This window comes from Limanda limanda, chromosome 10, assembly GCF_963576545.1.
Source record: "Limanda limanda chromosome 10, fLimLim1.1, whole genome shotgun sequence".
Classification (NCBI taxonomy): Eukaryota; Metazoa; Chordata; class Actinopteri; order Pleuronectiformes; family Pleuronectidae; genus Limanda; species Limanda limanda.
Window position 1 is genome coordinate 18,502,116 of NC_083645.1, and position 25,777 is coordinate 18,527,892.

Sequence of the window (25,777 nt, forward strand, 5' to 3'; positions counted from 1 at the left end):
ATGACGATGCATCTGTTGTAGTTTGTTTTGCTCTGTGACACAGGAAGTGAATTCTCCACACATTTAACCTGTGATTTTTTAAACAGCTGCAGAATATCAATCGATTACATTTTTGTTTTATACCCCGAAAATCACAACAAGAGTCAGGTAAAACTACCAATAACACAAAAACCTAAAAACCTCAGAGAGAGTCCCATGTGAGTGATCCTTCTCCCAGGACTGAGAGAAGTGCAATAGATGTTAACTTCAATTCTTCCATGTTGCAGTGAATGAAAGAAGGATTAGCGGCAAAAGACGAGCTTGTGTGAGTAGTGAGATTTAATTACAATTAGTGAAAGGCATTGAGTTACAAAGCACATGCAAAGACCACACAATTAAAAAGTGAATGAATGAACTCTTCCGTCGCTTTGGTTCGGAATGTCAGAGAAGAGAACAGATCTGTCTCTCTTTTCTTTCCTCTAACGGCCATTTTACTGTGGATCAGACAAAGCAGAATAAATGCCTGGATCCCAACTGTGTGTGTGTGTGTGTGTGTGTGTGTGTGTGTGTGTGTGTGTGTGCGTGCGTGTGTGGATTTGTCCCTCTTAAAAATGCATCATCACGAAACTGAGCCATCAAACACTAATCCTGTATATTTGATGATTCAGATAGCGTTGGCGTTAGCTGTTCCTAAATCTCCTTCCTCTGAATGCCTGGATTTGAATCCTTTATGTAATCTTGCATCAAGGCCAAGCTAGTTGGGACTCTTGGGTCAATTGGACTTGAAAGTGTGTTCATGACTTGGTAATATAGCAGTAGGGTTAGCCATAATACTGGCATAATCCTTTTGTCTGAGAGTGTGTGTTTTTTTAGACAATTATTTTCTGAAGTAACGTCATGCAGGGCTATTGTTTGATCCTCTTGCTCTTTTTCTGATCCTTCACTGCGGCAGGGCGTCCTTGTTCCCATGGCCTGATTTTATTTCATTCCTTTAGATGAAGTCATTGATGTGATGCCTCATGTAAAATTACTATTATACTATTATTTGCGTTCTGCAGTGCATTGCTGGCCAATTTTCTATATAGCCAGTGTGGAGAGTTTATTAAAGTGTTTTATTGGTGATTATTAGTTGGTTCATCAAGAGTTTTATTGTTCCCTGGAGTTCGTCTTCATCTGCCACCACAGATAAATTATAATCTCCCAGTCAATAAGCCATAAAAAATAATAGAAAACATCTTTACATGAGCAAACAGGAAGAAATTCAGATACACACAAAGGAATGGATATAAAAATAGGCTAGAATATGAATATACTAGATACTAATATCCTAGAATATGTGTATAGTTGAACAGGGAAAATTGTAGAAATAAACCAGAATATTTCTGGAAAAATATGCACCAGAATTATAACCCTGAATAAAAGTGCACAGTTACTCCAATAACTTGAGATCCCAGTTGTTAAAATTAAACTACATTATTGTTGTCATATTTAAACGACAATCAGTTAGAAGTATGCATCTTAATATCATTGGAACATAAATAAATTCTATAAGAATCTGTGAGGAAACAGGCAGGTAGAAACGTGGTTGTTTTCATTATCCTCCTTGAATCTCTCATTTTCTTCCTTCCTGTCTTTTCACTGTTAAATATTGATTGTTCATTAACGAGAGATTGTAAGACAAACAGTCAGTGTAATCCTTTTCTCTGTTCCACCTATTAGTCCTGTTCTATAAAACTGTACACAAGCCTTCTCCTCCTCCCCCTCTCCCTCTGTTACACTCCCCCCTATGATGAACAGGAAAGGCTGTAAATGTGCATTAATAACCTGCAGGGGTGTGTGGTTTAGATGTCCATCTGGGAGGGAAGCGATCCGGTTGGCAGAGGCCTTTGCGGAGGTATTTGCTCAATGAGTCATTCCTAGTTTTTTTCAAATCACTCTTGTACTGAAGTTTTAGTCAAATTGTTAAATCAGACTGAAAACTGGACAAAATATAGAAAGGGAAAAACAAGTAAGGATCAGTTTGTCTGGCAGAGCTGAGGTGTTAGCGAGCAGAGAACCTGTCCACGCCACATTAACTTGTGGGGGATGGATGGGAGAGGAATGTCACTTAGTCAGCCTCTCACTGAGACATCAGTAAGTGTACTGTGGGTTGTGACAGGACAGAAGGTCAGGGACGGTCACTGCTGTCGCTCACATCATATTCTCATGCTCCTACCTTACAGTTTAACGTCATTCGTTCCAACAAAAACAGAGTTCAGATTTAACGTAGCATTCTTGTTGGTCGACTTTAACGTCAAATCTGATGCCGGCCCACAGCTTGCTGTGTGTCAGCAGATTGGTCTCGTACTTATATGCTGGGATTCAGACTCTCTGCGCCTCTCTTTGCTCTGAGCTGCAGGTCTCACACTGAGATCAACAACCTGTTATGCAACTCACCATGACAGCGTTCTGTTGGCACGGAGCGCTTTCTGTTGAGCACTTGAGGCCCCTCCTTCCCCTGGGCCACTGGAGGACACGCGTTTGTGACCCTTGCAAACTTTGAAGGGGTTGATACATTACTACAGTGCTGAAGCTATAGGGAAATTTAATTGATAAATTATTTAGCTCCCCCTGTGTTGTCCAATATGCGTTTATAAAGCCAGATAAATATTTTTAGTCAACTATCTCAAAGTTAATTAGTGTTTATATGTCATGGCTAAGATTTTAATTAAAATCTATGTAACTTGGCCTATGAGTTTTTTAGCCTGAAGAAACAAATGTGCCGCTTGGAGCTGAGTGTGTTATTTCACCTTAAAAACCTAAACCCTAAAAAAACAGAATGTGCCATTTAAATGTCAGTTTTCTTGAGGGATTGTGGCAACTTCATCTTCTGTAAAGTTCACGTTTCTTAAAGTTAATTCCATGAGGAACAACGCATAATGATAAACACCATCAACAGCCATTTCCAGCAAGTTACACGGTATTACATGATTTTTACATCAGCTCTCACTGTGTTAGTGTTACAGAAGTAATCTGTGCACATAAAGGACACGTTCAGTAGGTGTCGAACCACAGTGACAGAAGCACAGAATCGACGTGAATAGAATACATAGGACTCATATGTGCCTTTGAATGGGATTTGACATATATCATAAGCTACTCGGCATCACTTACTGCTCAGGCTGTGTTGATCCTATTACACTTGAACCTCCTCCCACTGTGTTTCAATCTTTCAGATCTCAGAGGCCTTCTGATCGGCAGGCTGTGGTATATGCTTCTCCATCCTATTTGCTCTTGTGAGCTGTTAATTGCCGTGGAAGGGATCCTTAGCATTAATCCGCCTTAGCAGGAGTTTGTGTTTGATCCCTGTGTGTTGACACGATAGCCATGAAGTATTCAAATCCATGATAAGGATGGACGTCGTGTGCATGTCATGCCAATGTACTCTTTCTCATGGGGTTTATCATCAGGGCATACAGGGCTACAGAGAATTATAACACAATGTCAATACACAACATTTAATGATCAGACTAAAGCCACACGTGGATGCTCGGCTATTTTAAAGTAATATAAAACAGACAGAAGGAGCCAGTGAATGAGTTCACACCCAAACTGTATTTCTGTAATAATATTGATTTTCTCAGTCTGGCATATTTTCAAGATGACTGATGCATTCCAGGGTTTAAATTTACAATGAAACGACTGGTTTACAAAAATAGTTTTCACGTTGAAATGTGAAGAAAGAATTCTTATTTTATAAATAATCTATAATTAGTCTTTATTAATAGGCTTAGTTTCTAATACAGCTGCATCAGAGAGAACTGTCGAGAAAAAAATGAACACAAAGCCGAGGCAGAACTCAGGAGGGGATTAGATCACAGTGACAATGTCAAACACAGACTTCTCAATAGAATTGTTTATGTGGACACGAATATTCCAATATCAGCCTGATTAAGACACCAATCTGAATAAGCAGCTGCCATGTATGGTCCCCATTTTTGGATTTGCTTAACCCCGATGAGGTCATATGCCGAACAAGCAAGAATCGAATGTGTAAACATGTATTCATTACATTATAACTTCCTACTGAAGTTTTCCGAGCATGTTGCGACATCGCCATACGTCAGTTTAAACTTGATGACAGCTGCCCGAGGTTTGACTGTAAACAAGTGGTAGGACAGAATGTTAATGATCAGACTATACTCTGTAATATTTAAAAGGAATTTAAATGGAGTATTTTATTTGCAACTCATGTAAACATCATAATCAATAGAATAACGTCTTATTCAGAATGAGGTCTAGTCAGAATACTGCTGTCCATGTAATCCTATTGTCAGCAAGCCCAGGAGGACGAAGCCCAGGTCAGAAACAAGTCTCAAGAAAGAGGCTTTAGCATTGTTAAGATGTTGACCATTGCTTTTAGACGCATTGGATATAATAACACCATTTTTTTTGTGTTTAATAGACTGTGTGTGCCCATTCAATGTTTTGACACCATCTCACAATTTCATATCTGACATCATCTCACAATTTTATATCTGAGTGGCCTTCTAGCCTTCCTACTTCCTGTAAACACAGAACGAACTGGAAACCAATTCATAAAGTTGGCCTTGTGGCAGAGAAGAGCGTCTCTTTGGTGTTTACAGTTAAGAGTGATATTATATAGTCCTACCCCAGCGCTCGGCCCCAAGCCCCCAGATATACACACAAACAAGCTTGTAAACAGATAGAATATCACATATCTCTTACTCATCATGTGGGAGAGCGAGGACCGTTAACCCTGAGGCTAAGGAAGCTGTCAGAATGAGGCAAAATGAGTTCTCTGCAAGGCCACTCTTTGGTGCTGGATCAATAAGGTTTCATGTGAGCGCTATATGTGTCGATCGCTGGGCCCTCAACAACAGTTTCATCACATTCATCTCTGTAGACATGTTGTGTTGGCAGGCAGCAGCATTACTCGTGCTCCTCTCCACCTGCTCATTCCTTCCACTGCAAGGGAACGCAACACGCACACACACACACACACACGTCAACCGCAAAATATTGCCATAAAAAGAGTGATTTGCAAAAAATAAATAAAAAATAGAGCAACATATGAAGCAATAGAGGTTTTTGGATTGTCCCATGATATGTATTGTCATATTGCACAGCCCAAATCTTTAAGTTGAGATATAGAACCTCAGATTTTTTGATCATAGTTGAAAGCAGATAAGATGGACTACAGTAAAAGTGTGGGCCCCAAAGTACAACTTCAATGCAACACAAGTGACTATACCTGTGGGCCACTGCAACATTTGATTAACACAGAAGGATCATTTCCTGAACAAGGTTGTATTTCTAATGTAAAATGGACCCAACAAGTTGAGGAACTGTTTGAATGAGACAAAGTGAGAATTCATAAAAAGAAGAAGAGGGCACATTACTGAACATGATCCAAAAGAGGTATAGGAATAAAACTCGTCTTAAAAAACAGAGGGTGAAGTCCTTGTCAAAGGAATGACTCCACACATAAGTTCCTAACCCTGCTTTAAAAAACAGACGAGTGCCTCTGACTTTGAACAAGGACCATCTGTGGAAGCTGGTGGCTCACAGCTCACAGTGCAAAGGACACCGCATGAAGTCAACCTCTACAGACGGTGTAGAAAGAAGAAAAATACGTTGCTCACAAAACTGCGATAACAAACTTTGCCAAAGAATACAAAAAGGAGATGAATATTGGCAGCACAGTCCTCGGTCAGATGAGGGTCCAGCATGTTTGGCATTGACCGGGCCAGGACCACAACATTGTGCTGACTAGGAAACATGGAAGTGGGAATCTGCTGACACAGGGAGTGTGAGTGCCAATGATGTAGGGTAAATGATGTAAATACTGTAAGAAAATGCCAATAAGGTTGGCAGGAGAGGATTTTAACAACATGATACTGATTTCAAAAGCAAGGATAAAATTACCCACAAAAGCTTTTAAAAAATAAAACTATGACCTGGCTAAGTATGTAACCCAACTTGAATTCAATAAAGAAAACCTGAGCAGTTTTTTAAATCGGAGGGTAGAGAAGCTTAGACTGATGTACATATTCAAATATATCATTAAATATAAGAACATTTATAAAATACTGCAAAAATCAAATAATGAAATCTCACAAATGAAGGAGTGTTGACCTTTCTAGCTGCATTTTAGTCATTTCACCATATTTTCAATAATCAAACATTTCTGTTTTTCAAATTAAAGCCCGTCTTTCTTCTTGGGCTTTGAAAAAAGTGTAAATAAATGGAGACAGTTTGTAATTACTTAACATTTTAGTGATACTGACCAGGGGGTGTACTTAGGGTTGTTGAATGCTGTGAATAAGATAAGATGCTTGACTGCCCTCTGAGATAGATCCGTAGCTTCTTTCCATTCTGCATGTCAGCGTAAACGAATTGCTTTGGTGCACAGAGCTCCACTGGAGCCATGATGACATTATTCTGCTGCATTTGATTTATTGCCACCATTGATGAAAATATGCATCTTTTATACATCATACTTTCTTTATGCTAATGACACTAAGACGCTCAAATATGTTTATTACATTAGTAATAGAGCATGCACAAGCTTGGTATTTTACATTATGCTTAACCTACAAGGCGCAGTGTTTGACAGTGCCATAAAGCTAATAGCCATTATTAAAGATAACAATGGAGGTATACCATAGCCCTAAAAAAATTCACATTTTTTTAATTAACATCTCTCTGCTTTCAAAAGGCCACATTAGTCCCAAGCTGTCAGGTCACACTATCGGTTTCTGTTTATAACAAATAACGGCAACACAACAAGCAGGAGAAAGAGACAAGGAAGGAGAGGGAGAGATAAACAACAAGCTCAGAGAGATGTAAGAGCGTGGATAAAACTGTGAGCTCATTCTGCGTTTCAAAGGAAAACCTCAAGTTCACTTTCTCTGCTACCTGCAAGGTGACTTACAACTAGAATAAAGCTTTTCTTTCTCGAGATGGAGCGATGCTGAACCAAAGGCATCCCGTAAAACAATGTGCTAGATTCTGCTCCTTGCAAAATCACATCCAGGCCAAGCTATTTTCAAAACACAAACCTTAGGCTACAGACCTGTGTCTATGCTTAATTCGGATTCTAATTTACTGAGTATGCCATTTGTCAAGTCGTGATGCAAGCGTTCCACTTTCTTGATGGATATATCTGCCATGACTTGAGTAAATTGTGCAGATTGCACCTCATAAATGGAAGTGTGGTTCATTTCTCCAGACGCTGCAGTGCTTCAGTTGATTACACGCGTCCTTGAACCCCATTCGTAAATGACATTGTGGCGTTTGTGAGCCCGGGTGTCACTGATGACGCCTTGACACATGAAGCCTGCTCATCCAACCAACAGATGTGTCCACACATGAACAGACTCACAGCACAGTCATTGCAAATCACTGCTTTATGCTCCAAGTAAATACTGCCCACGCACATAGCACATCTTCTATACTGTTGCCTTTAAACCTGAACATGCCATTCATAAGAGGCTTTAAATAGATGAGCAACTAACCGAAGCAAGATACATCTCACACACCCCCACTTCTCCTTATTGTCAGATTTATTCCTGTCACAGGGGCAAGGACATCCATTGCAGTGTTCTGAAGGTCCAGTGTGGCAACACAGGTGGCTGTAGATCACTGCCTATCATGGACCTGGCTGACAGCTCACTCTGAGTGGCTGCTGCTCTGATAGAGAGTGAAGTCCCACGCCCTGTCGTGCCATCCATCACGAATCCTTTAATCCCGATATACCTTCTACATCAAGGCTGGGGCAAGGATGAAGGAGACAGGCTGTAAAAGATGGTGCCCACCCCTCCCCTGCTCATCCTCCCAGTCCTACCGTCATTCAGTTTTATTACCTCTGATGAGGCGGCGGTTAGGGGGCTCGTTAATACAGTAAATGGCGAGGGGAATCAGGCAGTTATTGAAGTTCTCAAAAGTCGATTCTCTCCATCTTCCACTACCTGCATTTCCCACCTAAGCATTGGGTTCACTGGAGAATACTAAGTATCAGACAGGATGGTGAGGATGACAGACAGGAAGCAACTCCAGAGTGTATTCATATTTGTGTCGGTGAGTGGAGTTCAATCCTTTTCCGTCTAAAGTGTGGCAGTGTCTCAGTAACACATGAGTGCAGATGAGACAAAGTCTTCATTCTTTTTTTTTTTTTTGGAGGGCAAAGAAACTCATCGGGCCAATCGGTGGATTACTTAGAAAATCATTAAAGTAGATATATAGATTCTGCATATGAATATCTAGAATCAGTAGGTTTGGGACACGGATTTGGTGCCAGAAAACTTTGACAAAATCACGTTTGTGGAGGCTTTGGTTGCCTGCAGGTAAACGGTCAAAATGAGAGCAAAAGACAGGGAACACATTGACCAAAATGTTTTAACAATCAGCTTTTTAAATGTATCTGTATTCAAATGTAGATAAATGTTAACAGAGATTAGACTAAATGTGACATAAAACACAATTATTCGCTGCTTGTGTTCTGTTTGGATAAAGCGTTCGACTTTTGTGATAAAATAAAACTAGGCGGACTCATAACGGAGTAAGATAAACAGAAGAGAGTCTCCAGTATGCCTGGATATCTGCAATCTACACCGGAAGCCCTACAATATTGGCCATTGCTTCCAGAGGCTAATTCGTCATCAGATGATAGCGCATGGACTCCTGATTGCTCAGATAATAAGGGGTTTAAAGGGACAGTTTCTCCTCTGCTCATCCGTGTTGCATGAACAGTAGTGAAGGGCAGATTATCTCACAGTGTCCACTGGTTCGGTAACAGCACCTCTGTGCCTCAGGAGCAAAAAATACTCCTGGAAGGAGACTTAGGTCCCCTCGCTGTCATTCCAAAGCACAATTATAGTTTCATGCTGCAGTGGATTGTATCAGTTGGGTTCTCAGAACCTTCTCCAACTGTGGGGGTGTTAGCATAGCAGGTTATTTAGGAGCTCGAAGGAGGCACTGAGATACTGATAAGTCCAGTAGGGGAAGAGGCATGTGGTTGATTAATTGCACTGGGTGTGGGGCCCTGATTATATGCTGCCTGTTTGTGTGTGTGTGTGTGTGTTTTATAGGGTAAAAAAACAAGAGTCTAGTGTCAGGCAATGACTGACCTGACGGAAAGGGAAATCGTTAGTTGCTTTCTGGCCTTTAACTTCGGCTAACTGGATAACTTCGGTCATTAAAGGTCTCTAAAGTTGTGTGGAATCATGGGAGTTGCTGAAGAAAATCGAACTGGCACAAATCATGTTCACGGATTAGGTGTTGTAGCTAACTTTTATTCCTGTTACACAGCAAACTGAAACGAGTGATTGTGATCCACGGTTGACCAATACAAAGAGTGGAAAGGACGAAAAATCAGCCGACTACCTGATTGGTGATCAGTTAGTTTTTCTCCTTTGTTATATGTAGGTTGCCCGGGAAGTTATAGCAGAGATGTGCTAAGCCAATTTATTATCAACATAGCAAATCAAATTGAAAGTATCTGAATTTCAGTTTAAAAATTTGGATGCAAAGACCAATTACAGTCCCGGAGAACTGGTCACTGAGATGATAAACTATTTGTTTAAGGGGATTTATGAATGAAAGTAAACCTAGTGTACAGCCAATAATCAGCAGTAAGTGGTTTTGGCTCCCTACAGCTGGTTGGCACCAGTAAAAGTGATAGTGTAGTGTTCGTGAATGGAGTGCGGAATATTTTATGGAGTTTGCTGCTTGTAACATCGCACCCACTCAGATTACTCGAGTCAAATATAAAAACTGTGCCAACATAAACCATTCTCATCACATAAATGGACTTAAATCAGTTTAAATGTTTTTAATCCATTTGCCTGCAAATTCTAGGTATTAGTTTTCACCTTACACCTTTTTGTGTGCAGTGTTCACTATCCTCCAGTCCTGCGTGTACCATTAAAATAAATATTGAGCTCATGTACCTCAAATATATGTGGAATTGTTTTGTTTTTTTTCTCGTGCTTTTGTTTGAAACACAAGGATAGACGTGTGTGTGTTTCTTGATCTTTTGTTGTGAAGGAAACACTTTGCGCTCTCAGTCAAAATATGGCACATGGGAATCTGTGTCTGATATTGTCTGAGTGTATTTATTAGCTTAGCGTATTCTTACAGGAAGTAGAAACGGAGGCAGTACTGTAATACAGTCGTGATTCATAGCTCAGGATGTGACTGAGGTTTACACATTTCAAGCACAACTATGTGTGTGGGAAAATGGGTCACGAGTGACTTTCTAACACCATTGAGGATGACATTTTTCTCATGAGTTTAGAGAAACAAAAGTCAAAATAAGATTTGTTGGTCCTAGTTGTTATACACAGGGTTGTGCATGGTGTGGTGGTGGCTGCACGTTCTTTTCACAAAGTTGTAAATGTGTCAGACCTCTGGCCCTGAAAATCCATTAGGAAAAGAAGATACAATATATTTGGGCTGATTCGCTTGTAGCTAATCCATCAACGCAAAATAGGTCAATGATCGAAGCCAAGGCCTGTGCCCAGAAGAGGACAGATGCAGTAGGCTCGACACACACAGACACACACACAGGGCTTTTCACCGCATCCCAGTACAGAATCTCTGCAGACGCGTTTGGGACGTTGCAGGAGCTCGTATTCATCTAACCCTGAGTATAAGCATGACTTCATGAAAGCAAAGCCCGGCCACCGCAGTGTGACCCGGGGGCCTGTGCATGCCTTTGCATCTGCTTGCCTGCTCATACAGTAGACATAAGGTGATGCAGGGTGGGGGGGGCGGGCACCATCACACACCACCTGAACTCATTTTAAGCGACCTTTCATTTCCAGTGCAGCGTATCCTGGTTCAGTGCCTGCTGAAAACCTGCCATAACACAGATTTTGAACGTCACACTGTTTCCTTTTGTCGTTACTTTGTGCTACTTTTCTTTTTCAGCGACCGAGGATATATTTAGCCGAGCCCTCACTTTTGTGTGATGGTTCTCTTTATATTGAGTTATTTTGAGAGTTTGGTTTTCTTGATCTAAGCCTGTCTCTATCTTTCTTATTGTCTTCTTTCCCCCTTTCCTCTCTCCTTTGTTCTCTACTGTTATTTAAAGCCACTGCTGTAGCTAATCTATGCTGTATTTTGATTTGCCTGTGTTTAAGCCCTGTGTTCTTTGCACCTTGTTGTTGTTGTTGTTGTTGTTTTCTTTTGGTTTCTGTGTGTGGTGCGCGTTCTAACCCCAGTTCATTCTGTTATGGCACCACCGCAGTCCAGGATGACGCTGCCCCAGGTACCCAGGAGTACATTATGTTACGGCAGGACTCCATCCACTCTGCGGATATAAGGAGTAAAGGGTCCCCCTTTCGTGCTAAGTGTCACGAAATCTTCTGCTGCCCGCTGAAGCAAGCCATCCACAGAGACAGCACAGAGCCCGAAGGTTTGTTCGCACCCCCTCTTTGTTTTGATTTGCCGATGCTCCTCGTCTCCCCTGCTTACTCCCGTCTTGTTTTCCCCCCTCTCTCATATTCTGTGTGAACGGATAGTTCTCCTCCCCTTCCAACTAAGTTCTCTTTCATTGCTGTCCCATTTTTTGAGAGCATCTGGTGTGCCTCTTCCCCTTTCGAGCATGCATGTGTTTGTGCAGGAACGTGTGTGTGTGAGTGGGTGCAAGTGCGATGGTCTGCGTTTGAGCAAAGTATAAGACTGAATGCTTGGGGCATGTTTGCTCACAGACAACCTGTACGAGGGTACCTCTCCATCTCTGCCCTCATCCACTGTTTGTATGAGTGTGTGTGTGAGTGTGTGTATGTGTGTCTGTTCACCCCATAAGTTGGACTGAGGAGCATAGCATCTGTAGCTCCTGCCCACCCCTCCCTATCCCAAACCCTTAACTCGGTCATTGCTACCCTGAGGCTCAGGCACAGACCAAAACAAAGTGCAAAAAGAAAAGGGGATGTAGACGGAGGCAGCTGCCGCCTTAATGAGTTCAATGACAAGGCAATTTTTGTATGTGCTTCCACTTCCACTAACACAACAAAAGAGTGAAACTCTTTTCATCTTCCTCTCCTGAAGACTATGTGAGATTGAAAGGTTTCATATTCATGACTAAACAATTCTACAGACTTCAAGTCAGCTAACCCCCACCCCCTTGTTTCCTCTGCTTCCTTGCTTCTGCCTGTAGTCTTGTAGTTAAAGCCTTGTTCAGTCTTTCCTTCCTTCCCTACTTCCTTCCTTCCTTCCTTCCTTCCTTCCTTCCTTCCTTCCTTCCTTCCTTCCTTCCTTCCTTCCTTCCTTCCTTCCTTCCTTCCTTCCTTCCTTCCTTGCTTCCATCCCTCCTTCTGTCCTTCCTTCCCTCCTTCCTTCCTTCCTTCCTTCCTTCCTTCCTTCCTTCCTTCCTTCCTTCCTTCCTTCCTTCCTTCCTTCCTTCCTTCCTTCCTTCCTTCCTTCCTTCCTTCCTTCCTTCCTTCCTTCCTTCCTTCCTTCCTTCCTTCCTTCCTTCCTTCCTTCCATCCCTCTATTCTTCCTTCCATCCCTCCGTCAAGTCATCAGTCCGACCTTCCTTCCCTCACTCCCTCCTTCCTTCCGTCCATCCCTCCCTCTATTGTTCTTTCCTTCCCTCCGTCCTTCCTTCCTTCCGTTCTCCCTTACGTCCTGCTTCCCTCTATTCTTTCTTCCATCCCTTCGTCACTTCATCAGTCCGGCCTTCCTTCCTCGAAGCATGATGATATGTCTTGACTCTTTTTATATTATCAGCTGTTGTAGGATTTGCAGTAAAGTAAAGAACACAATAATAATAATAAAATGTGCTCCAAGCATGCAACCATACCCGGCACTGTCTGGTACTCAGGTTCTTTGAATGCCTCATTTATCATCCAACCCCCAATAGAGTGCTAAGATTGTAGAAATTGCTTTTTCTTTGCAGACTTCCAGCTCGGTAAGATATGAATTATCTCACTGCTGATGTGTCCTCTGCAAAACACTGCTCTGTCTCGTGTTGCCTCTAAAGAAGCGTGCTGTGTTTGGTACAGTATCTCTTAACCTGGACATAAGTTAACCTGTTGAAGGCTGTCTGTGGAGCCGCTGAAGGATTCAAGCACATGCACTTATCCTTGTGAGAAAGAGAGAGAGAGAGGGATAGAGAGAGCTAGAGATTAAGAACTGGAATCTCTAGCAGAGGTCTGGCTAGAGACGTACAGATGTATTATTCAGTTTGGCTGCAGCTCCAGTTGGACGTGACTGAATTTACAAAAGAAGGAGGGGAGAATATAACTCTTACGTAAGCTGATGATGAAGACGTCGTTACTGTTAATGGATAGTGTTGATGGAAACTGTGTTAAACCATGTGTGGAGTAGGGTTTAAAGACACAGAAACACACAACCCACAATAAAGACGTTACTACTTTCCCAAACCCCTTTGTTCATCCACTATACCTCTATTAGCACTTATAGGCTACTTTCGTTGGTAAATCTATTTTTATTTTGAAAAGAAAAACAAGAAGGTTTGTTTTGAGGGATCTAAGCAGGAAAGTTGGCCTTGTCATATTGTTACCATGGCAACACCATCCCCACTGCTTTATGTTGCACTTATTAATGATTTTCATGGAATTCAATCAGCACTTACTGTGGCTAAATGTTCAGTTGACTTTGGATGTGATTTGCAGAACAGATTGTTTAGTGAGGACGAGGCTACACAAACAAAACTGTCCCGAAGAGACACAAAATGAGCACACACAGAGATGTGGCCTATATAGGATGGGTGGAAGTGGGGCTTTTACTTAGGCCAGTAATGTGTCCAATGCCTGGATCTGGACCTCAAGTACTTTATGAGTTTTTTAGCCTCTTAGCAACCGACTCATGAAAACCAACAAGGATGACTAATGCTACTTTCAACCATCTCTGTTAATTGGATCAAGACTTTATTTATAAGGTGTTTGGATACAGATACTGACTTTAAAAGTTTTTAGACTTTGAATAAGTTCATCCCCTATTAGGTTTAATCTGTGTTTGTGCTTAGAGGCTTGAGTTTGTCTGCTACAGGTGGATCAGTGACAGTTCTCTGACAGGTGCAAACATTAACAAGGCTTTGATGAGGTCTGTATTTTGAAGTATAGTTTTACTCTGATCCTACATCCACACTACTAAGTTTTCATTTGAAAAGGAATCATCTCTGCTTGGGATACGTCTGCCATCTACACTACTCTGAATGGGCAGAAATTGAATAGTTCGGACATCTTCAACATTAACAGCCACTTGCTGACTGGATCTTTTTAATGTATAGAATGAAGCCTTTGCTGATTCATGAAGCTTTTATCACGGCAGTAGCCTTCAGAGTTCAACTGCAATATGACTGTTTACATTGCATTACACATAAGTTAGCGACTTCCAATAAGTCCACTTAATAATGAGGGTACAAACCCATACAGCAAGATTCATGTAAGTACATTAGCTTAAAAAAAGTCAAGCTAAAAAGTCCAACATGTAAGTGCAATATATAAGTGTAACTTGACTTAGACCATCTTATTAGCCAATGTGAAGTCGGAGGAGATGTGTTTTTAGCCTGCGGTGGACGATGTGAGGACGTTCTGCTGTCTTGATGTCAATGGGGAGCTCGTTCCACCATTCGGGAGCCAGGACGGCAAACAGTCGTGATTGTGTTGAGTGGCTAGGTGTCACTCGGACCCTGTTGACTTTGCTCAGATGTGTTAGTATGGACGGGGATTAAACTGATATGGAGCCAAAAGGCTTCTGTGGAAAGAGGTTGTTTTATTTCAACAACGCCACTTCCATACGAAAAACGTAATCGAAGTAGCCTGAGTTTCTTACTCCTGATGCATTCCAACATTACAATGACATGACTGATGCAGAGACCATAACATTGGCTTATTGGAGTGAGGGTTCACGGAGCAGCATACCAGCAGCACATGGGCTTGGACCGTAGCACCCAAGAGAATTAATTCAAATCATATCAGTTTATCTCTGTAGAGGTGTTAGGAGACCACAGACAGAGAGTGTACCAGACTTTCTTTCCTCCATATTCAGGCCTGTGTTTGCTGCCCTCTGTCACACAGTTTGTTCTCTAGTGTACTCTCTTTGGTAACCCTGTGTCATCACCTATCAATTCCTCGCCATTCTCAAATCTCTCTCTCCTGTCTCCTCTGCCTCCGTTTCTCTCTCTCTCTCCCTCTGTGTCTTTGGATCCGCAGCGGAAACAAAAGACGGTGCCTGAGGGGCCGATGTGTAAATATCCCATCCATAATTCAAATGACTGCAAGACTGTGTTTATGGTTTCAGGCTGTGCAATGCATACACAGACGGATGGATATCTATAGAGATATGTAAACACAGACGTAGGAGGCAGCGGCATGTGTGTGTCCACTGAGGAGTTCAGATTACACAAGTTGTGAAATGCAGAATGACTGAAACACAGAGACGGACTTCTCTTGAATTACACTGTATATCGTAAATATAAAGTTAACAAGGCCAACACGACTCCGTTTAAAAAGCATCCAACTGATCTAATCAGTCACCAGTTAACCTTTTACAGTTTAAAACAACTGTGAGTTCTAAGATGCACTATCTCAAGCTGTATAATGAAAACCAGTGATGCCATTTGTCTCTTGGAGACAGAATGAGGTCCAGAGTGTGTGCAGCACAACGTCCACTCTCCTATCTAATCTGTTTCAGCCTTATTGACAAAATAACTCATCTGCTGCTCACTCAGCCGAGTAAATGTGAGCAGAAGTGCAAGAGGAATGAGTAGCCACATCCATTTCCCCACACCCGATGTAAAATGCATGGCAGTGATTCACCGCAAAGTTGACATGACGCTATTACATTTAAGGGGCCAGCGTCGCTCCTCATGACAGAGAAGTCCTGCACACACTGCTGCGATGTTGACAGGGGACAAACACGCAGCCTCAGGATGCACCCGTGCTCCAATTAAACGGCTTGTTCAAATTTTCTTTCTTCTCCATTGCCGACTGCCTCTCTGCATGAAAGTCACAGCTCTGTTTGTCGACGTCAATACATAAATAGACTGTGCATGAATAAATAATGTGTATGATAATGCGATTCGGTGCCTGGAGAGAGGAGGCCAGCAGGAGAGTGTCAGTGTCACATCAGCACTGCTGTACTAACCGGACCGGTCTGGTCACGTGTGAGAGCATAAAAGTCCAATTTGCGTCATATGAATTTGTTAGCAGATCCAGATGGATAGAGTGCACCTGAAGAACCTTTGAACAAGTCCTTCTAACAAGAGCAAGTAAGACAACACGTGTCAAATAGTCCCACATTTAAAGTTTAAATTGTAGTTTAAATATCTAAGACTTTAGCAGAAAGAGATGGATAAAAATAGAGAAAAAGAGCAAAGGGGAGCGTGCACGTTCCATTGGCTTGATGTCATCTTCCCCCGCATGTATTTTCACTACTTACCTTCTTCAGATTTAGCCTGAAATCGTGTTAATTTGTGGCTCCTCCGGGGTTTGAACTAAAGGCAAAGACAAACAGCAGGAGTGGGTGTATATGACAACATTAACGAGGAACCACTCTGGAGACAGGCGGAGAAGTGAGGCTGAGCAAAGTTGCCAGGCCTATTACATTAAATCATTGTCTGTTTAATTAGCACTTCTCTCACATTCGTCTTTGTGTCCCAGGTCCTCTCCTTGTAGCGGACTCGCCACACAGAATGGAATACAAGAGCCCTCTGTTCAAAAAGACCACTAGTTTGTTATGAATGAATAGTATCAGTGATTCTAGGATGTACTTTACAGTTAGGGTTATATGAGGTTTACTGACATATATATACGTATATGATACATGTCATGCCACTACTGCAAGTCTACATCCATAACACTACGTTTTTGTTTGTATATAAACTAAAACAATCTCTTTCATATCTCTTTCCATATTATTTCCTCATTGAAGAAATGTATCACTCATTATGTATTGATAATGGGTTCAAATCAATGTTTAGATAGTCCCCATCATTCCCAGTGCCTCAGCTATGACAAACCTTACAGCCTGCTTGACACTAAAATCCCAGTTTAGGCAACTAATGGACTCGCTCTACTATTTTTTCACTCAGTTCATGTTCCTCTACAGGTCGAGCTGAACGGGAACGATCAGTAGAGCAGTTGGCCTAAAGTGAGTGTGACACAAGCGGTGGGCAAGTTCCCCCGAGAGTAAACAAGCGTTAAGCTATTTAATTGGGGCAATGAGGCAAACTGCTCAGTCAGCACTACACATTAGTGGGAGGCTTGCAAAGTGTCCCCTGACAGCTGTGGGTATAGAGACTGCAGACCTGCACATTTCAGTCCGTAATTGGGGAGTAGTATTGTAATATATCAACTAGTCAATGAATCCAAGGCCATTTTTTTCAAATACACAGAATAATAGCATATCTTTGTCGGGTCAAGATCCAGATGCTTGTATGGTCAACCTTTTTCTTCTGTAGTCATTCAGCATTTTCCAGAACCCACAACAAACCCAGACAAATGTTTTAACCCAAACGGCCCGTAGAGTACTCCATATGATCCCGATCAATGTCAACAGGGTGCAGCCTATGTACAGTATCTGGTCGCCTGCCAACACTGCAGCATGCTTCTGGTCGTTATTCATCGGCCCTTCCTCTTTTCCACGTCACTAACACAGACGTTCACTGGTAGCAACCGTTCCCACTCTCCCCTTTCTGTGCCTTTGAAACCTTTTTTGATGATCCAGCAGTCTGTGATATCCAGGGTAATACGGTTGCTTGACACCCTGTTAATTGGCCAAATTCAAATTTGAATGTTTAAATCATTTATTTTTCAAGCAAGTCCTCTGCATGCAGTTTATTAGACAAATAGAAGTTCTTAGATATCATCTTATATGTGAGCTGTTAATCAATGCAATAGGAAATGCAAAGGACTAGATATGCCAAAGATGTGATTACGGTCATTTAGATTTAGTAAATTAGTTTTTTAATCATGAAATGTCCCAATCGCTGCATATCATAGTCACAATTGTTAAACTAGAATGGCACTCAATAGAGCGTATACCGCCCTTCAATTCAATTAAACCGCACCACAGACAAATGTAATAGCTTCTTCCCTCAGCCCATTCTGCATCCTTCCTCTTTTATGGTTATCCAGTAGTTTTTGTGTAATCCTGCTCACTAAAAGAGAAACAAACTAAAAAAAACAAATGTAGATGAAAACAAAACCTTTAAAAACAATATTCTACTGTATGTATATAGTAAAATACCGATTGAACATTAAACTTGTCAAACATGCCTAATTGTGGCAACCTGACATTAAAGATTGTCAAAAAAAGTCACAAGAGATTGCATTTTGAACTTTCATGACCTTAAAAATTCCTCGGACCCCCTCGTTTCCAGAGCTGCCCAAGCATCAAAGTAGAAGAGACCAGGAGTTTAGCTCGGCTCAGACACATGCAGACAGTTGGAGGGGTCATCTTCGGTGTTGGACGTGATTATGTAAAGTCCTCCCATGTTTCATCTCAGGGGGTCACCCAGTAATATGCCAGGCTGCCGGCCAGGGCTAATGTTGGTTAGGATTCATGCAGACACCCAATTTCTCCCATCGTGTCGCCTGCCAGCCCCAGAGACAGCTTGGTCTGATGAAACCCAGATTAAGGACGAGAATAGTTGTGCTGTCCTCCCCATAAATAGAAAGGACTGTGCATCCTAATTTCCAGAAGTTGGAGAAAAGTTTGTTTGCCTATATTCAGGAACATTTTTAGTCAAGAATGGGATCAGAATGATGACCACCACTCGGGTAAAATGCTTCGCCATCCAGAAAGTGTTTTCTGTTTCCCTCGCCCTGTTCCCCTCTCTTGGCTATATCTTTGTGTGCTGCACTAGAGACATATTAGAGACAGAGAGGGAGTGACAGTTTATTTACTGCCTTCTCAATGCTAGAAAGAAAGTGTCCCAGGGTATTCCACAGTTGCCTGAGCCAATTTAGTGCCGAGTGTGTGATCCGGACGCTGTGCAACGACCTCCCCAACTTGCAACAGCAGCTACTATTAAAAACAGCTTAACATCAGAGTTATATATTTAATCACTACAGTGGTGTATTATAAGGGCGGTTTAAATTGGTTTTCTACACTCCTGCCCACAGATTTTATCCTGTTTCACCCCAGTTTGATATAATCAACCAACCAACATCCTTATTGCGTGAGAAAACCATGAAGGAGGTCTGAAACAGGTTTGCAACAACTATTTAAAGGGTGCTGTCACAACTAATTGTATCGTGAAGCACATTGATGCGATGTGAGATCTCGGAGTCGTAAACTTTGAGAATAGTTGATTTTTCAAGATTGGCTGAGTGGGGAACTGACAGGGAACTATTGCAGTTTAGAAGTGGATGTTCTGACTTGACAGATGATGCCACAGTTTGTTTGCATCACCAGACGGTTTAGCTGTCTTCAGAAACAGAGTTGTGATCCCGTCAAATTGCATCCCGACGGCACACAGAGTCACTCACTGAGGATCTCCAATACGCAGAAAGCAAGGGAGTTAACAACACAAACAGAAAGACGAGTTTGAAACTGCAAAATTGCGGACAGCAAATATAAAATCCATTACATTAGCATGCCATGACCTCTTCTCCACTTCCTGCACTCTCCATGTTTTAGCTTCCATTAACTTGTCCCTCTGAGCAACTTGACCCTCGCTTTCCTGCGTCAGCAACACGGCTCAATACGTCATCTTAATATAAATGCTAACAACTATATTTACCTTCTGGAGTGCTTGTAGACCTACGCTTGGTTGTACTTTTAACTCATATTTCATCAAGGTTTGTATGAATGACACAAGTCATTAGAGTCATTTTAACAAAGGTAAATCAAATACAAAGGAAAAACAAGAAAAACAACCTTCTCAAATTTCATATTGTGTCCATTAGTAGCCCAGTTTGATCTCTCAAGGTCAATGCAGCTGCATGTTCCCGGACAATCGATGGGATGGATGTAAATAATGCACAGTGCTAATGAAAAGGTTGCTCTTCGACTGACAAACACTGCTCCCTCTCCATCACTCCCTTTCAGTCGACAGACATCAGCTCCCTCCAGCATGTGTTTCTGTCCACCGAGTTGAACATTACCCTCTGCAGGTGTTTGTCAAATGAGCGCTGTTGTAAGTAACTCAATTGACCTGCGTGATGTGCCCTTCGCCTCGAACAATCTCCAGCAGAGTGTAGCGCTCCTCATCTCTCACACCATACACACAACAAACACACACATCCTCGGCCGGGTGTGATTCATCAGTATGCAGGGAACAGCGGCCCCCGTAAGTCATTATCGCAGACTCAAATCTAATTTTACAGCGTGCATACGAGGGCCGGAGAGCGGGACAGGCTGGTGCATTGGACTGAATAAACAACAGCACGGAGGTGTTGCATCCGCGCGGCTGTGCTTAACCTCAGCTGTCAGGTGTTGCTGAGACAAAGCAGAAAGCTTGCTCACATAAAATGTATATGGACTGCAGCAATGAAGACATTTTCTTATGTATGTAGGTCCTCGCTGCATTGTCCGACCCGTGCAACTCACCAGACTCTTTTCACAAAAGTCATCCTTAAAGCGTCCTCCTGGGCTCCATACCCTCTGCTGTTGCCTAAATCAAGTTTATCAATCAAGTTTTATTTGTATAGCCCATATTCACAAATAACAATTCGTCTCATAGGGCTTTAACATTGTGTGACATCCTCTGTCCTTAACCCTCAACAAGAGTAAGGAAAAACTACTAAAAACCCAAATGACCTGCCTGTTTCCGAAGTTCCTCAAAACCACATCGTATAGCTACTAGCCCTGAATTTTTAGTACAAAAATACACAGTACATCCAAAGTCCTTGCAGGCCAGTCTCGTGACTCAACAGCTATCTTGCATCAGGGCCTACCGTGACCCCTATCTAAATGAATGAGGAGCAATCCATAACGCAATTCAATGGTCACCAGAACATGGAGATGACATGTATAGATTATTAAGTTTCCGCCAAATGCTTTTCTTTCTTGTGTTTTATAGTTCTGCAAAGTTTCATGACACCACCTCTTAAGCAGCTCAATCCAGAGACCTGTGACTTGTGTCATCAGCTGATCCAACCCAGGGTACTTGAACGAAGGCAGTTTATGTATTGAAATAAATGTAGTTGATGCAAAACACAACTTTTTAGTTTTGATAACAGTCTCTTTTACTTGAAGTCCGTCAGCACTTGCTTCCACCAGCAGTTGTGCTTGGTTTGCAATCTTTCCTGCTTCAGCAGACGATTGGCTATTTCAGGGGAGGAGCTGGAATTCTGTCATACAATCAACATGTTTGGCATCACCGAACTTTATTATGTAAGATTCATTTTGTGATTTGTCTCTTCCCCTATAACATGCCTGGCACATATATCCACTTTATATTAGAAGAATTATCTGAATGCACTCAGGGACCTATGGACTCATGGCAGACATTAGTGTCGCTCCCTAATCCACTGGAGAGATAATTAGACATTGCACATCTCATCAAGCCCTGCTGGGGTACATTGACAGCTGTCTCTCTTTGTTCCTCTCGCTGTCCCTCACACACACTCAGAATGAAAGAAGGACAAAACACAGAACGACCAGCGGTGAAAAAAGATCACGAGTTCAAAAGGTTATGATAGCTCAAATCAAAAAGAGGGGACTTCATGTTGATTGCGGTGTATAGTAAAATGGTGCCTCTTCAATGTACTTGTGGATACCAGGAATGTGCTCTTGACACTGTTCTGTTGATGTGCGTGAGTAGGAGGTCACCGGCCTCGGCTGCATGTTCAGAATGATGTAATGGGTTGCAATCAGACAGACAGAGAGGCAGTGCTTCAGCAACACTGATGATAGCACATAAACCATCATCACAACAGGCCAGTGTCACGCAGCCTCCCGTCTCTAATCTGTGCTCCTGAAAGCCAAAGCATTGGTTAATATGTCCTAATCTCCTCATGTTATCTCCTCAATTGCAAACACACACACACACACACAGAGTGGCAGTGGATGACAGTGTTTATCAGAGGTCATGTCTAGAGATTCAGGGATGTTTCTTTGTGGCACAAATCGGACACAGCAGCACTAAGAGAGGATTGCTCCGACTTGTTGAAGAGGTTTTGTGACGGCCACTCAGTAAACGGACTGAGTTCCAGACACGAAACACCACAGCAGCTGCTACAGCAGGAACTTCTCCTTAGCAACATAATATGGGCTCCGGTCATTTACAAAGATTCTTCAATTGGCAGCAGCGGGCTCAGTGCAATCATTCAATCATGTTAAAGCCTGACCTCTGACCTGCTGCATGCCGCAGGGGTCGATCTGGCTGCAGGCTCTGATTGGAGACGGAGCCCAAAGAGAGCAAAGGATGTTCTGCTTTTATTCCCTTCATAGCCGTTCAGAGAATAAACCTCAGTCCGATAGCTTAGCCTCAGCCACTCTAAATCACATCTGTATTCCCAAGTGTTAAATTCATCTAAGCGGTTTTATGTTGAAAATGAATACAACACGTCTTTTTGTGCTTGCTGAGTGATTGTTTGTATTTTGAAGTCCAGCTAACAGCCTATAAGATCCATGTTAGAATAATAATGGAAGGAAAATTATTTGATTGTCACTTCCAGCCCATAATAACCATTACCAAGTACAACAAAAAATACAGCACCATTTGAATTTGTGGGTAACAGAATCAATTTCACATGAACTGTGCTACTGTCCATGGGCAGGACCTGGAATGCAGATTTTGTCTGTAACAGAAATAAGTCTGTAAACCTGCTTCAGAGTTTTTAGGTAAATATACAAAATCCTATAATCTTTTTAAGCTCAAGTGTTACATCATAGGTTTAAAATCCATATTCAGCCATTTATCATTTATACCTGTGGCACTCTATGATCAAGATTCTAGCAAAAAGCTCAGACAGAAATAATGACTGCATGGAAAGTACTGAGAATCAGGAGTGTAGTATCCAAGGGTGAAGAGAGCAAAAAAAGTGCAGAGGAGTTGCTCTACAGTATTTTTATTCTTCCTCTACAGACTCGATGCCAGAAGTCGTATCTCAACGCATATGCAGTACACACACAATATACACACAGAAACAAACACTTTAATATACAATAAATCTTGTGTTCGGACAATAGAAAGGTGAGTCAGACAATATATTACAGAAGTAAAGGCACAACACACACACACACAAACACACACACACACACACAGTATGAAGTGCAGTAAGGACTCTGTGGTGTTGCCTTTGGATCTTTTGGGTCCTCCCCTTCCTTTTTGATGGCTTCATTAAGACCGCCGATTTGGAGAATGCATGAATATTGCACATGGATCATTCCTATTTAACTGTTCACAGCTCAAATCAAAGGGCTGCATGAATATAAGAGTCTGCACTGCTTTTGAAAATAGTTGAATTTCTGATCTGAAGAATCAGCTGGCTGCATTGGGAGTTAGTTACCTTAGAAATACTGCAACTGTAAAAAAAAAAGAGTGTATGTCTACAAAGATACACAACTGTAACATTGTTCGACATTTTTGACAAATTCATACTTTGACATTTGTAAGTTTTTTTTTGCTGCTCTGCTGCAGATACTTGGATTTCAAAAGTCTGAATGTGTTTTGAACCAAATAAGCTTCTCAAAATAATGTGTTATCAGTGAGATGACGCTACGATGATAAGCAACAAACAAAAAGGCATAATGGTCACTTATTTGTCTTCCCTGCAGATGATGAGTGATGCTGCCGTCCCCAATAGGCGATGAATCATGTCGTTTGACAAATAAGAGTGTTTTTGCTTCATCTTTGGTTCAAGACACTCGTAGTGAGAAATGGTTTGAAGTCAATGGCACGACTCACACTTAAAGGGATGGCATGGTAATAATTCAGTAGCCTTAGCTTGACGTTATCATCAGTAGATCATTTTTGTCTGACATCTTGGAATATGCTTTTTGATTTATATTAATATCCGTGAAGCTTTTCAAAATAAAAGGGCAGGAAAGCAGATTCACTATAGGATCCAGCACACAGGGAAAAAATATCAAATTATTTGTGTAGTAATTTATTTTTTTGGTCAAAGTCCTCCTTCTTGACGGTGGTTACCATTTGTGAGTTACCAAGCTTTTGGCTGGTGGCTGGTATAAATGTTTTACAGTAGTGTAATGCGGGCAACGGGATTAGATTACAAGGTATTTTGACTGAAGATTTATGTATGATTTTACATTTCCAATTTTTTCCTGTAATAGTGTTGCATTTGATATCATAAAGGCTGCTTCAAACCACAGAGAGCCATCCCTGCTTCACTGCTGAGATTTGGCCTACTTCTCTCATACCTCTCTGTAGGGTTCTCTATCAGCTCTTCACAGCTCCTCCCTCCCGTTATGTTCCAAACGCCGGTCCACTACCATCCATTGTCATTATGCTGCCATTGATTTCTCTGTGTGCCGACTTCACTAACAAGCACAGGGGCTGAAAGTGAAAAGTGGGATACTCTGTGCTGGGTAGGGAACATGACCTATTTACCCACCCACTCCCGTCAGTTGAGTCATGTCTCCTGTCGTGTCACTTCCAGCTTAGCCGATCTGTTCCACCTCACACGTTGGGCTTTTAAGTAAAGTGGAATAATCCATGGCAATCTGAAGCATGCAACTAAGCTGGCATGTGTGCAAACATCCAGATTTTTATTTTTGTAAAGATATATATTAATTTAACCTCAACGGGAGTAGCACAGGCTTGAAATTTGGACATAAGCATCCATCATTTAGTGTATACACAACAGCTGAAGAGGCATTCTGCGCCCTGCATCTACATCTACCCTGTTTCTCTAATCTGCCGTCGGGCATTATGACACATCACTCTGCCACGTAGGGGAAGGAAAGCTCCGACCCCTTCCTCCAGGAAGTGCATCCGAGGCTGGGGAAATCCTGCAGAGTGTGGACAGACTAAAATGAGCTTCATTAATGTTCACATGAAGTTCATTGCACTGCACATTTGACCTCATTGCATAATATTTACAGTTATTCTTGAGCCCAGGGATGTAGTGGGGTTATTCTGAGGACAGGGATCTGGTTATTGGCTAAGAACAGAGCTTATTACAAACACCTGCATAACAGAGGGAACAAACACCTCGACAGATGTCCGCATTTCTTCCAACAAGAGAAACAAGGTGTTTTCACATCTGTTAGGACCTTGTTTCTTTGCCATTTATAAATTAAATTTAAAAAAAACTGTTAGCTGCAGTCTGGCTTTCAAGAGAAGCACAGTTTGTTCTTTCATCATCCTTGTGAGGAAGTGTCTGTCACATAAGACGACAATGTGTCCTAAGTTAGCTACTCCTAAAAAAGAAGCAAACGTGACCTTGTGCTCTTGTGTGAGACTGAGAGCTTCCTTTGTGTCTCCATCACTAAGTTGACAGTTTAAGCCTGCTGGTGTCTGAAAGGATGCCTTTAATCTCACTCCTTCTCTTTCCTTGATGTGTCACACTGGAAGGGATATGTAGGACAACATCACACCACTTCACTGTATTCTGGGACTAAGACCACTCTTGCTAGACAGGATATAATTAGATTGCAGTTATTAATCCAAACTTTCAGAAAAGTCTGAGTGTCTATATTTTGGCTGCAGCACATTTCCCTGATCCCTCTTTGATAGCAGCTGTCCCTCTTCAGTGTGACGAGAGCCCATTTCCAGGATGTGTTCTGCTTAATGGAAGGGGAATAACTTGAAAGAGTATAAAAAGGATTTTGTTATTTATAATCATTCAACTCCTAAATGCTGTTTCACTGCAGTTTTCTCACTATAATGGAAAATGCCAAAGGGCTA

General features: G+C 41.8%; 1 protein-coding gene across 1 annotated transcript in view; it reads left to right on the forward strand.

Moving 5' to 3' along the window:
* fgf13a (fibroblast growth factor 13a) overlaps positions 1-25,777 on the forward strand; it is an 86,194-nt gene that overhangs the window by 30,170 nt on the left and 30,247 nt on the right. Inside the window, exon 3 of the mRNA XM_061079804.1 lies at positions 11,234-11,401. Coding sequence (XP_060935787.1) covers positions 11,234-11,401 — 168 coding nt within the window. The remainder of the gene's footprint in view (positions 1-11,233; positions 11,402-25,777) is intronic.